Source organism: Scyliorhinus torazame, chromosome 2 (genome assembly GCF_047496885.1).
Source record: "Scyliorhinus torazame isolate Kashiwa2021f chromosome 2, sScyTor2.1, whole genome shotgun sequence".
Classification (NCBI taxonomy): domain Eukaryota; kingdom Metazoa; phylum Chordata; class Chondrichthyes; order Carcharhiniformes; family Scyliorhinidae; genus Scyliorhinus; species Scyliorhinus torazame.
In genome coordinates, this window is record NC_092708.1 from 316,134,870 (window position 1) to 316,148,716 (window position 13,847).

Here is a 13,847-nt window from a genome sequence, read left to right on the forward strand (position 1 = left end):
GAGGTTGTTTTAAATTCTGGCGACTATGTGCTGGTAGTGTATTATTCAGGATTCTTACAGGGAAGGAAGTACACTTGAGCACACATGCCCATTGCCCGAGAGTGTTTAGGAAAAGACTCAAATTCTACCCTTTGACTCCCTTTGTCTTTCCACAGATGGTTGAGAGAATGAAGCCACCAGTTGCTGTGTGGTCCTGACCAAGCATGGCCCCAAAGTTTGATCATGACTCCCAGTGAGTCCTCTTCCAGACTGTAAGTTATTGATAGGAGATCCTTATAACTTCAGACAGGAAGAGACGACCTCCCAGCCAGACCAAAGCAGCCTGGTTGGAGGTGACACAGGTAGTCAGCGGCTGTGGGTTGTCTAAAATGTCTGCCAAGGTGAATTTACATCCATTTTGCAGATGGACCTTCATGGAAAAGTGAGTGTGAAGTGTCCCAAGTGTGGGATTGACTGGTGTCATAATATTTTACAGCAGATGTAATTCAATGCCCCGCTTTATTTGCAGGACAATAGGGCACATTATGCCCAGGTGCCAGGAGGAGGTAGATCAGCCAAGCTGGCAATTCAGTTCGGAGAATTGGGCAATGTGAGGTCAGTGGATGGCTCCAAGGTTGTAAGTAATATTCCAAGGGTACATAGTTCTCGCCAGAAAATATAGCACTGAAGGGAATGTGGGTGAATTGGTGGAAGCTGGGGAAGATGCAGGGAAGTAGCATTGATGGATTTGGACTTCGGAGCCTTGCAGAATTTGGGAAGGAATGTGTATCTCAATGTTGAAGGGACTGGGATTTGGACCCTGGTTACCACCTCCTAATGGCACCAAAGGTTGTTTTTAGGAAGCGTGTCTCTGTGAAGTCATCGGAAGTGATGATGGTGCCCTTCATACCCCTTGTTTGTTTCCTCCACAGGTGAAACTTTGGCAATCGCAGCCACCAACCTTGAGGGACCAACGTGAACCTCTGAAGAGGAAGAGGAAGTCATCCAACCAGAGGTGAAATGTTACATCTTTGCCCCACACCTAGCACCAGCATAGGACACACACCTAGGAGAGTATGTGCGAGTCTGCTTTAAGGAATCCACACAATGGTGAGAGCACATCACAGTTGCAAGACTAGTTGTTGTAGACTGAGATAGAGCAGGCCGCTGGCAGTCAGAGAAGTGTTGGTATCTTTCTAGATGCCGAGCCCCAGGCTGATGATGAGCCTTCAGAGTTGTCTGTCAGGTGGCAGATGCTGCAGACAGCGCAAAGTACATGGAGAAGTGGCAGAGATTCCAGAGGAGTTGCACACTCTGGCATGGACAGTAGTGGGATGCATGCAGGCCATGAGTGCTGCAATCACTTGCTCTTCAAACACTTAGCTTCCTCCGTTGAGAGACTGGCACGGAGGGCCAAACCCAGCAGTTCACTGATAGGATACTGGGTAGCATTCTGAATTGCACTCCATTGTCTTATCGTGCCCAGAGCCAAGGTGAGTAGAGACAAGGAGCCAGGAGTTGGATCCAGTCCTGGTTTCTTGCAGAAACGCAGGGAGTGCCAAATGAACTCCACATCATCAAATGAGCAACTGCTGCTGCCATCATGGGGAGTGCATCTCTTAATGTGCTACTGATAGGATTAGCCTCTCCGCCACCCTACTGCCATTGACACGAATGCCTCAAGAGTGCTGTGGCGATGAATGAGCCTCTTTCCACTGTGCAGGAGACTCTCAACATGTTAGGACTGTCACAGCCTCAGACATACAGAGGACATTTGCCAAAGTCATCCCAGGCAAAAGGGCATAGAGGTTCGCAGCCTGTCCCTAGTACAGCTGGTGGCGATAAAGGAACATCATGCTAAAGTACCTTCAAACGAATGAAGAAAACACATTGGTCACATATATCACAAGGGTGGTTATTCAGTTTTGAGAGATATGGGCCAGGATTCTCCGAGCCGCAATTGCACCCGGCACGGGGGCGGAGAATGGGGCGTCTGACCCGCGACACGGCGCCGGTCGGGGGCCATTGAAAGAGCTCCTCACGGCGATTCTCCGCGGACGACCGGACAAGTTCCTGCCAGCGTGGTTCAAGCATGGTTCCACCCGCTGGAGCTCGGAGACGCAGCTGCAGTGGCCGTCCTGGTGGGGGGGCGGGGGGATCCGTCACCGCAGAGGGGCCCTCCACGAAGGCCAGGCTCGCGATCAGGGACCACCGATCGGTGGGCGTGCACGATCTGGGGGGGGGGCCTACTTCTTGACGCCGGACCGCTGTGTGGGTCCGCCATGTTGTGTGGGGGCGGCGCTGCAGGCAGCCGCCGTGGGCATGCGTGGACCCATGGCCGGAAGTGCAGGGCCCCATATCGGCATCCGAAGCTGCGTGGACTACTCCGGGGCCCAGCAAGCCCCCTCAAAAACGGAGAATCACCTCGGACTTTCTAGAAAAAAGTCCGGAGTGATTCGCGCCCTTTTTCTCGCGGGCGTGGGGACATAGCCCCAGTATTGGAGAATCCCGCCCATGAAGTGTTGAATCATTTTGTTATTAACTAACTTTTCTTTTAACTTGGTGCTCCAACTGTATTAGTGAATCATGTGTGTGATATGATAGCTATGATTTGGATTGGCCCCATACTCTAAGGGAGTTTGTGCTCATGTGGGCCCCTCTGACTGGCTTCACTTGTTGCTCCTACATTGGCATTTGCACAGGCAGCCTGCTGTTCATGTGTGGGAGATAACAGAAAAAGGTGAGTGCGACCATGATGCTCTCGTTGAGCAAAACACACATTGCGAAGTGAAATCTTCACAGTATTAGTGAGTCTCACATCTCCAGGGAACCCAAAGCATCCTGCGCACCAGCCTGCACAGCTGGCTAACCTGGCTCATCATCAAATTTTGTCAGAGGATGTGGCTCTCTCTATCAGATCCTCCTCTGCAAGGGCTTCCCTTCTCTGGAGGCCTGGTTGTGCAAGGCACAGCAGATAACAACCATGAGTGAGGATTTAGCAGATGTATATTGCAGAGCACCAGCTTATCTAGCTAAACATCAAAAGTATACTTTGAGCAGATCAATGGTGTAATTAGCCATCTCTTTAAAGGGTGACCTTCATCGCCCAGAAGCCAACCATCCAAAAGTTTGAGGCCATCCCTACACCTGGGAGTGCCTAAGTATATATGCATCATGACTACTATTGTGCACACACCTGTAATATCCATTGTCTATGATCACACACAATCTGCACAATGAAGGAGTGATATCCTTTTCTTTTTACAAATGTTCCTGGCTGTCCAGATGGAGCTTTTATTGCCACAGGTGTGCAATCAACAACCTCTTTCACCTTCAGAAAGCCAACCATGAAGGTAAGAAGGGACAGAGAGAGGGAGATGGGGTAGGGAGGGCATTCGATTATTTGAACAGAAATGATGTGCAAGGGTATGGAGTAAAGGCAGGAGAATGGCACTAAGTCATAATGCTCATTTGGAAATCTGGTGCAAACATGACGCTCTCGCCAGCTGACCTCCTCCTCCTCACTGGAGGAGGAGCAATGAATGGCCTTATGCAGGCTGGAAGCTATGAAACATAATAGCTACACCACTACGAAACTCTCCCACCTTCAGCAGCCATGTTCGGCGGAATGCGGCCACAGTCCCACTTCGAGACTTGAGACCTCAAATTATTCAGATGAGATCACAAACTGCTAGTGACACACAAGGTCATCAGCATCATTTGAAAGTCTGAAACACATTTCAAAATATGCCATTCTATATGACATTTTAAGCTACAGTTTGTGGATCACTTTACTCCGTTTTTATAGAGAGTATGCAATAATGGCCAGAAAATCTTTGAATCATGTGATATAAACTGATGTGCTCTGTGACACATTGGAGGGATATCGGATTTCATTTTGCAACATATCCTGATACGGGAGTGACTCCCTCCCAATGTCTTTCACATGCACTCACTGAAAAATGACAAGGGCAACATAAAATTTAAGTCTATTTAAGCTTTGTTAACAAGCTTTCGTATTATTGGAGACAATGTCACCACATTGAATTTTACGGATGCACGCAAATTGGCTGCAGTCCCAATTTCTCAAGTTCACCCCCTTGTCTTTCGGTCTGTTTGGGTAGCCGGTAATTTCCCGGTCTGTTATATTCACCTCCAGGCCATGTTCCATTGATCCATCGGCTATAAATTAGTCCAATACAGGTGTACACAAATTGCTGTTGTGAAATCACAGCAGCTGCTATGGTTTTCATGACCATCACCTACAGATTAAAACACTTACAACACAGTAAGACCTCAAGGATGAGATCACAAACTGGTAGCAACACATAAGGAGGTCGTCAGCATCATTTGAATGCTAAAACGTGCCAAGTCTGAACAAAACATTTAAGAGTGCGCCATTCTATATGATTTTTTAAGTTACAGTTGTGGATGATTTGACTCAATTTTTATAGATCGTGCACAATAATGGCCAGAAAACCTTCTGTGATTGAGTCAGGTGATATGAACTGAAGTGCTCTGTGACATATGGTTTGAATTGTAGCGATATTGGATTTAATTTCACTACAAGCAGGAGGACAACATGCAGAGTATATATCATAAACCCATAATACATCAAAGGGTACAGATGATGCCAAAAATTCTCAAACCATCCTCCAAAGCATTTACATATATAACAAAATACAGGCCTTGGAAGAATGTACTACTTTCATTTTGCTGAGAGTAGGGGTAAATCTGGGTGGAATTCAATGCTGAGCATTAGCTGATTGGATGGCATACAAGCTGTCACATGCAAGTTGATGCCATCACAGTGCTGTAACAGCATAAGTAAAGCAATAACATGGTGACTCATGCCTGTTTTACAGACCTAAAAGGACTGATTTACAGTCAGATAGCAAGTTGTTCAATGCCTTGTTTGCATTATTCACCAAGTACGTAATAACAACGGCATTCCCCTGTTAAATGGCAACATGCAACTACCGGCAGCATTAATAGAAACCAGACCTTTCCTGCAGGGAAGCCAAGACAGCCACCAGTTAAACTATAAATTTCTTGGAAAAATGGTTTCCTTGTGACTTCTGCTTTATAAAGTTAAACTGGAGGTATCGGATGTCATCTAACTTCTGCCGATGGTGTAAAATATGAGATATCGGCTAGGTCATCCGTCAAACATCTTGAGTGATTTTGGTTTCCACTGATTTTAATGGAAAGGAAAATTGGGCAGGGCTTAAAAGGAAAATTGGGCAGGGCTTAAATTGAGCGGTCGATCCATGAACATTCATTTTTCACTCCTGCAAAGCTGAACCTCACACTTCCCCCACTCTTCAAAAAAGGAAAAAAGAAAAGGGAAGAAAACCGACAGGAGAAGAGGAGAAAAGTAATGGTAACACAGAACATACAGTGCAGAAGGAGGCCATTCGGCCCATCGAGTCTGCACCGACCCACTTAAGCCCTCACTTCCACCCTATCCCCGTAACCCAATAACCCCTCCTAACCTTTTCTGTTTTGGTCTCTAAGGGCAATTTGTTCATGGCCAATCCACCTAACCTGCACGTCTTTGGACTGTGGGAGGACACCAGAGCACCCGGAGCAAACCCACGCAGACACGGGGAGAACGTTCAGACTCCACACAGTGAACCAGCGGGGAATTGAACCTGGAACCCTGGCACTGTGAAGCCGCAGTGCTAACCACTGTGCTACCGTGCTGCCCAACAGATTGCAGTTACACAATGCCTTTAATATAATAAAATACCCAAAACGTTTCACGTGAGCATTATCAAATTAATTTCGAAACTCATCCACATTAGGAGGTATTAAAAAGTTGACCAAAAGCAATCCATAGGTTTGAAGGAGTGTCTGACAGAAGGAAGAGATGCAGAGATGTGGAGAGGTTTAGGGAGGGAATTCCAGAGCTTAGGGCCGAGGTAGTTGAAGGCATGGGTGTGAAAAGTGACAATTGGGCAAAACTGGAGGTGCACAGAAATCTTGCAGATTTGAGGAGCTGAAGGTAGTTACAGGGATAAGGTGGACATAGCCATGAAAGGATTGGAAAACAGGATAAGAGTTACAATAGAGGTATTGCTGAACCAGGAGTGAATGTAGTTCACTGTAAATGGGTGATGGATGAATGGGAATTGCTACTAAGTCTACTTGTGACAATAAAGATTATTACAAGTTAAAGTACAGTAAAACTAGTTCATAAAAAGCTTAAACTTAATAAAAGGCAACATTATGTGTAAATGTTACTTGGCAATGGCCAACATTAGTATTTTTAACATTGACATTCTGTACATTCAATACCAAGGTTTGTTGAGGGAAATCATGAGGAATATGGAGATTTTGAAAATGAACATTTCAGACTTATCCTCAAAAGAAGTTGAGATATGCTTTTGTAAAGTTTATTTAAAAGATATAAACTTCAGCACTGATTTACAGTTTACATATAAAAAGGAATTTTTTTTTTGTATTTTTGGTCTAGTTTTCAGTCTTGGATTAAGCAAAATTTCCACTGACTTAACAGCAAAACCTCCGTGGGATCTACTGATTGTGCTGCCCCCAAAAAGCAGCATGGCGCGACGCGACCGGTAGGTGACGGGCGATCTCACTTTGGGATCTACCTGGCTCGCCAAGCCTCGAGAGATCACGCGCGATGTGAATCTGGCAAATTTGCATATTAGAGTGAGACAATTAGTCTCACTCTAATATGCGTTCCCAAGATCTAACCAAGGCATCAGATCTTATCCCTTTGCCTTGGGAGACCTCAGGCGAGCACCGTTCAGTGCTAGTCTCCATGGCACTTGTGGGGTCTGCCAGGGGTTAGAGGCCAGCAGGTGCATGCCCTCTGGACTGGGTGGTACTCTGGCATTGCTGATGCCACCTGGGCACCCTGGCACTGCCAACCTGGCAGTGCCATCTGTGTGCCACCCTGGCATTGCCAAGGTGCCCAGGTTGCACTCCCAGTTAGCAGGGCTATGCCAGGCTGGCACTGCCAATGTGCCAAGTGTGATGATAGGTAGACTATCATCTGTATACTCATTGCAATCTGAAAATGCAACTCGGCGGATCACCAAGTGACCCCAGTAATCTAGGACAACACTCCAGTTTAAAGTCCAGCACATGCAAGGTATGGAAACCAAGAATCAGAAACTGCAGGACACAATTGAGGAATACAACAAGTAATAATAATCGCTTACTGTCACAAGTAGGCTTCAATGAAGTCACTGTGAAAAGCCCCTCGTCGCCACATTCCGGCGCCTGTTTGGGGAGGCCGGTACGGGAATTGAACCCGCGCTGCTGCCTTGTTTTGCATTACAAGCCAGCTCGTTAACCCACTGTGCTAAACCAGCCCCTAAGGGTCTGCAAGGAGTCTGCAGAAATCAAGAATCATGAAGTAACAATAAAAGCACTAAAAGAAAAAATGAACAAGTATGAGCAGAAATTGAGCAGCAAAGCAGAAAGCCTTGCTCTTGGGAAAGAGCAGGCATTATGGAATGACTTCACGAGAAAGGACTGGATGTGCAGAAGACTCAAACATTTCCAAGGTCCAAGTATTACAGACAGCCCTGGAAGCAACTCAGATTTAGCCATGTCGTTTAAAAGCGAAGAATGATGCAGAATCAACTGCCAAAGTGGATGAAGTTGAAGTTATCCGGACAGATTTGGAAAGAGCCAATCAGAGGGCAGAGATGGTTCAAAGAGAGACAGAGACCTTGGGGGCGATTCTCCGATATGGAGGCCAAGTGTTTGCGCTGTCGTGAACCCCATCGCGTTTCACGACGGCGCAAACAGGGCCGGGGCACGACCTATTCTGGCCACGCGCTGGAGCAGTTCACGCCGCTCCAGCATCCTTACGCGGTGCCAAATGGGCACCGCGCCAACCCACGCATGCGCAGTTGGGTCAGCCCAATCCTGCACATGCGCAGTTGGGGCAGCCCAATCCGCACGCCGGCCCCTCACCAACATGGGGCCGGTGTTCTGGGGCCGGGCGTGGAAGGAGGTAGGCCTGGGGAGGGGGGGGGGGGGGGGGGGGGGGGGAAGAGGCTGGCCCGCCGATCAGTGGGCCCCGATCGCGGGCCATACCCCATCGGAGGCCACCCCGGTGAAGGAGCCCCCCTCCCTCTCCCACATGCCGCTCCCCAGCGTTCCCGCAGAGTTCCCGCCGGCAGCGACCAGGGGTGGACGGCACCGGCGGGAACCTGTCGTATCGTAGCGGCCGCTCGGTCCATCCGGCCGGAGAATCGCCGCTCGCCGGTTCTCCAAGTGGCCCGGTGCGAATCGTGCGCCGCTAGTGTCCGGGGGGTGGGAGAATCGCGTGCGGGGGTCGGGGCGGCGTGGTGCGATTCGCGCGGCGCCCCGGCGATTCTCCCACCCGGTGTGGTTGGGGGGGGGGGCGGGGGGGAATAGCACCCCTTACGTGAGCAACTTTCCTCAACTAACAAATCCCTGCAGCTGGCCACCCAGATCCAGAAAGCTCCTGGTGTGGAGCAAGCTATCGAAATGTTAACACAATCAAGTCAGGAAGTTGAACTGGCGGCAAAAGACCGTGAGATAATACAATTAGTTGATGATGTACAGAGGTTAAAGGCAAACCTACCCAAATTCCACAAAACCTCAGCAAGTCAGGTCTCACAACTAGACCAGTTCACGCTCAAGAAAAATATAGATCAAGGTGCGTATAGATACCAAGCCTGTCTTGAGAGGGAAAACAGAAAGGAAGAGTTCTTCATGCTTCAGCAACAGATCATTCAAGAAGCAAGAAGTCAATGTTCTTCAAAAATACAGCAAAGAAAACAAGAAGTCAACACATATTTCAATACCACAAGCACAGGGAAAAGACCACTTCAGGCAACAAAGGAGGTTCAGCAGCAGAATCAGTTGGAAGCCTGGTCGATTGAACTGATGAACAGTCACGTTTGCATGCATGCAGTTTTATATGACTAAAATCGCTGTATATGTGTACGGTTTGAAAGTACCTGATTATGATTCAATACCATTTTGAAAGAAAGGAGGGTGTGATGATAGGTAGACTATCATCTGTACATAATATGAATAGTCCATCATCATCTGCTCATGTAGTATAAGTTATATGTTTTACTCTAGGTCTGGCATCCAACCAGCAGGTGGGGCAAGTATGGGGTCTCAGAACCCGGATGCACCGTACTTTGCTGTACTGTTCTATGTTCTATAAGGTGTTTGTTAGGAGTTGATAGCAGGCGCATATTAGAATAGTTCTGTAGTATCTTAGTGTAAGTTAGTGTTAGACAATTATTTCCAACTGTATTCATGTTAGACATTTTAGTTATTCGTTAGTGTGGTGTTAGTAATAAATAACTTTGTTTATAAAACAAAGTCTCATGTTCACACGGCAATATCAAGATTCAGCGTCAGCCCACAATCAAAGAACATTACACCAAGCTGACATTTTTTACATGGTGGTGATCAGGTCGACGTGTGCCCTACGTGGATGTGGAGGAGGGGACCTCCTTATAGTGAGTTAGGGCTTGGGGTAGGGTTCGGGGGTCACGTCAGGGGCTTGAGAGAGTGGAACACCATTTAAAAATGGCGTCTCAATTTCTCGCTGCACTAAGGGGTTCCGGCAAGCGGAGTTCCTCAGTGCAGAAAATGGGGCTGAGTGTGGCCTCTTTGGGGAGTTTCCTGGGTAACTATTCTGCTAAGAGATTTGGAACCATCAAGCATCTCTGATTTAAATCACAGTTTTGGTTCATTTCAAGCACAGGTTAAATGCGCAATGGAAGTTGAAACTTCCGGGAAATTCCCATGTAGTCCTTGCATGGGGATCTTCGGGGAGTCCCCCAATGTATCTTCCGGCGTACCTCCAGGGTGCAGCACCCACTAGAGAACAGAACATCTGAGCCTATCACCAAGTAACTGATCACTTACATAGCTCTTGCCTGTGGTGCTGCCTCTTGTATTGAGCTGGGATTTTCTTCCTCCAGAGGGAGCTCTGCATCACCCCAGGGGTTTAGAAAAGGCACTGAGCTTGTACTCTTCATCTTCTCAGAGGTAGGCTCTGTTACTGGTGATGGTGTCGACACTCTTGAAGGAGTAGTAATTGGCGTGATAACAGGTGTACCGACAGGACTTTTTCTTTCTGGAGGCACATGTCCTGCAGCATCTATGACTAAGTTAAAAATATTAAAGTTATTTATGATAAGTCACAATACAAGTGTGCACAAACAGAAAAATAATCATTTGAACCATCAAACCTGCTTTGTCATTTTATTAACATACAATTCCTGCTATTCAATTTTTTACAAAATAAGTATCTATCATCTTTAAAAACCTGAATTAGTTCTTCTTCTGTGTTTTTCTGAGGTAATGCTTTCCACATTATGACAATTGTTGATGTGAAGAAATTTTACCAGGGTTCACTTTATCAGATCTAGTTCTAAATTTAAGATAATGTTCCCTTGTTTCTAATTACCAGAATGACGCACCATTACTCATCTACACTTTCAATCCCTCTTTGACACTTCAGTCAAATCATCCTCTGGGGAATGTGACTCAGGGTTACCCAGTTTCTCTTCCTTGTTAAGTACCCATAACCCAGTATCATGCTGGTGAATTGCCACTGACCTTTCTTTCCAAGCTCAGTATATCCGCCCTAAAATGGAGCACCCAAAATGAATGCCAGCGGTCTACTCGCTAACTTATTACATTCTTCTGGATTCTTCTCTTAAGAAATCAGCTCATGATAAGCTTAACACAAGGAGACTCCCAGAACATTAGTAACCGGTTTCAGTAACTGGAGAAGAATATTTTCATCCATTCCATTTATTTAATTCTCCATTTTGAAATGATTAACTCATTTCTCTTGCAGCTCTAGAGGATGGAGGACAGCTGGCCTTGCTCCCATACTTGCCTTTCTCTCTCAGTGGCAGCATGCCCACATCTCTCCTTACTTCCTTTGAAGTACCTTTTGTTATATTACTCTTTGGTAATATATTGTTACTCTTTGCTTTATATATCCAGAATGGTCTGGTGGTGTGACTCTGAAGAAACCACCAATCTTCAACTTAAAGCACAACTTAATAAATAACGTATTGATTCATAGATTCATAGAATTTACAGTGCAGAAGGAGGCCATTCGGCCCATCGAGTCTGCACCAGCTCTTGGAAAGAGCAACCTACCCAAGGTCCACACCTCCACCCTATCCCCATAACCCAGCAACCCCACCCAACACTATGGGCAATTTTGGACACTACGGGCAATTTAGCATGGTCAATCCACCTAACCTGCACATCTTTGGACTGTGGGAGGAAACCGGAGCACCCGGAGGAAACCCACGCACACACGGGGAGGATGTGCAGACTCCGCACAGACAGTGACCCAAGCCGGAATCGAACCTGGGACCCTGGAGCTGTGAAGCAATTGTGCTATCCACAATGCTACCGTGCTGCCCCATGGTAGCATTAATATGGAGTTTACACACTCTACAGAACTATAGCTAGTAATCAAGTAATCTATAATAAAGTATTAACAAAGTATTAACTAATTTAAACTACACGTGCTAACTATGCTGTGATCTACCTCTCTAACACTCTGCTGTCTAGTCACTCCTGGTTGGAAGAGACCCACGATCCTTTGAGTTCTCGTATTTATAGTGGAATCTAGTGTTGCCCTATCGTGGTTGTGTTACAAGAAGATGTAATCATTAACCCTTTACATGCCTCTATATATATATATATACATATATCACTACACCTTTCCTCAACCTGGCACCTGACAGATCAGATGACCTGACAAGCTTGCTGGAGGAAGTAGCATGAAGGGAACCGAAAGGTGTGAATGTTCACTCGTCTACTTGATGGGGTATCTAGTTACCATACTAATACACTATGCTTCCAGATTACCTTCCCCCAATAGTTAGGACAAAATACTGGTGGATCATTTTTTTTGCAAAAAAAATTAAGTTCAAAAACTAGAAAACCTGTTTTTAATTAAATGTAATTCCACTTCACACAGACTCATAAAATGTAATGGTACATACTAGGTCAGTCAGCCCAATTATATGCCAGTGATTTTCTCTAGAAGAGCCACATAGCCTCAACCCCTTCACCTTTTTGTATCTTTTAATGTTCCTCTTTATTTAAGACATTTTTTAAAAAATTGATGACCTCTGCTTCACCAATGATTTGTGCTGGAGGATTCCACATTTCTTACATGTTCTGTGTCTGCGAGACGGTTTTCTAACCTCCTCGCTAGTTATTTTTGTGTTGATCTTCAACTTGTGCTCATTTTTTTTGTTACCTTATTGATTTCTAGAAAGAAGCATAACATTACTTTCCGGCCATTCATCCCTTAACCATGTCAGAACAAGATTCCCTGTGGTTTGCATTGCGATGGTTCTAAAAGCTTTGTTGTGAATTGCTTAGACACTTCACTCCCACAACAAGATCCAAGCTGGACAATTAAGGAGAATAAAGAAGTAGAGTTGCTGATCACTTTCAGAGAGGCAAAGAGAAAATAATTTAATCCTGCACATCTTTAAGACCCTCATCAGCTGGAAACTGTCCCCTTCCCTTTGTTGCAATTGAAGGTAATTTGTATGAAAAAGAGGGCAAGTGGGCTGGTGTTTTAAAAAAAAAATTAGGCAGGAATATTGAACCGGATAGTCTTTGTGTGTTGAAATTGTGCTAAAAGTGCCCTTGAATAGATGTTGAGAAACGTATTTAGATTAGCAATCAAAGTTTATGTATCGGCTTTTCTTTACTGTTGAATGTGACATCAGTTTAACTCCATTTGTTTCAACAAACTGATTAGATTTCACTTCTCAGTATTTATGAATACGTTGCAACTTTGATAGGAGACTGCATGCAAGTGGCACTAATGACCACTTGTACTGTTTCCATGGGGGTTTCAATGATCTCCCACTGGAATTACAGTAGGAAACTGGCAAAGTGGAATTTCAGGATCAGTGCTTTCTTTTTGGGGGGAACAAAATTGTAATTTGTTTCAGAAAAGCAAACCCCTTTGAAAAATCTCTTATCAAATGGGAAATTACACCTTCACAGTGACAGGAAACAATTAAAAAGAGATTTAACAATGGCACAAAGAGATAGTAGACTGATACAACGAGGCATTATTATCCCAATAATTAATCTTGTCTCAATAAAATGCCGACCATTAAACTGCCTTCCTGGTCCCATGTTAGCTGATATTGTTAATGGTTCTCTCTCCCCAAGAATTGCATCTCTCTCGCTCTCTCTCCTTCAAAACTGACAACATTACACACACACCCACAAAAAAAACTTGACTCAATCCCGCCTCCAGCATCCCTTTCTTCTTCCAAGTCCCTGCATTTTTGTGGTTGTTCGTCTTTCCCAGATCTCCATACTTTAATCCCTTAAATCTGGTTTCCGCTCCTGCCACCGCTTCCAAAACAGCTCGTATCAAAGTCACAAATGACATCCTGTCTGCAGCCTTTGACAAGATTGGCCTCATCATCTATCTCCAAGATCTCTCTACTGTCGTCCATCGCGTAGGAATGCGCTCATCTGGTTCCATTCTTATCTTTCTTACTGGAGCCAGAGAATCACTTTCAATAGCAACTCTTCCTGTTCCTGCGCCATTATCTCTGGTGTCCCCCAAGAATCTAACCTTGGCCCTTTCCTATTTCCCATCCACATGCTGCCCCTCAGCAGCGTTAGTTTTCACATGGAAGCTGACAGCATCCAACTCTACCACCCCACTAGCTTTCTCGACTGTTTCCCGAGCTCTCCGGTGCTAAATTATCAGACTGTTCATCTAAGGCCCAGTACTGGATCAGAAATTCCTCCAATTAACTTGTCGGTCCCTGTGACAAATTCCATTCCCTAGCGTGAATCATCTAATTCAGACCACTTGA

General features: G+C 45.6%; 1 protein-coding gene across 3 annotated transcripts in view; it reads right to left on the reverse strand.

Moving 5' to 3' along the window:
- The window catches only part of kiaa0586 (KIAA0586 ortholog), a 934,633-nt gene that overhangs the window by 161,329 nt on the left and 759,457 nt on the right, over nt 1-13,847 (reverse strand). For all 3 annotated transcript variants that reach the window (XM_072489245.1, XM_072489251.1, XM_072489243.1), the window contains one exon: nt 9,880-10,120. In XM_072489245.1, coding sequence (XP_072345346.1) covers nt 9,880-10,120 — 241 coding nt within the window. The remainder of the gene's footprint in view (nt 1-9,879; nt 10,121-13,847) is intronic.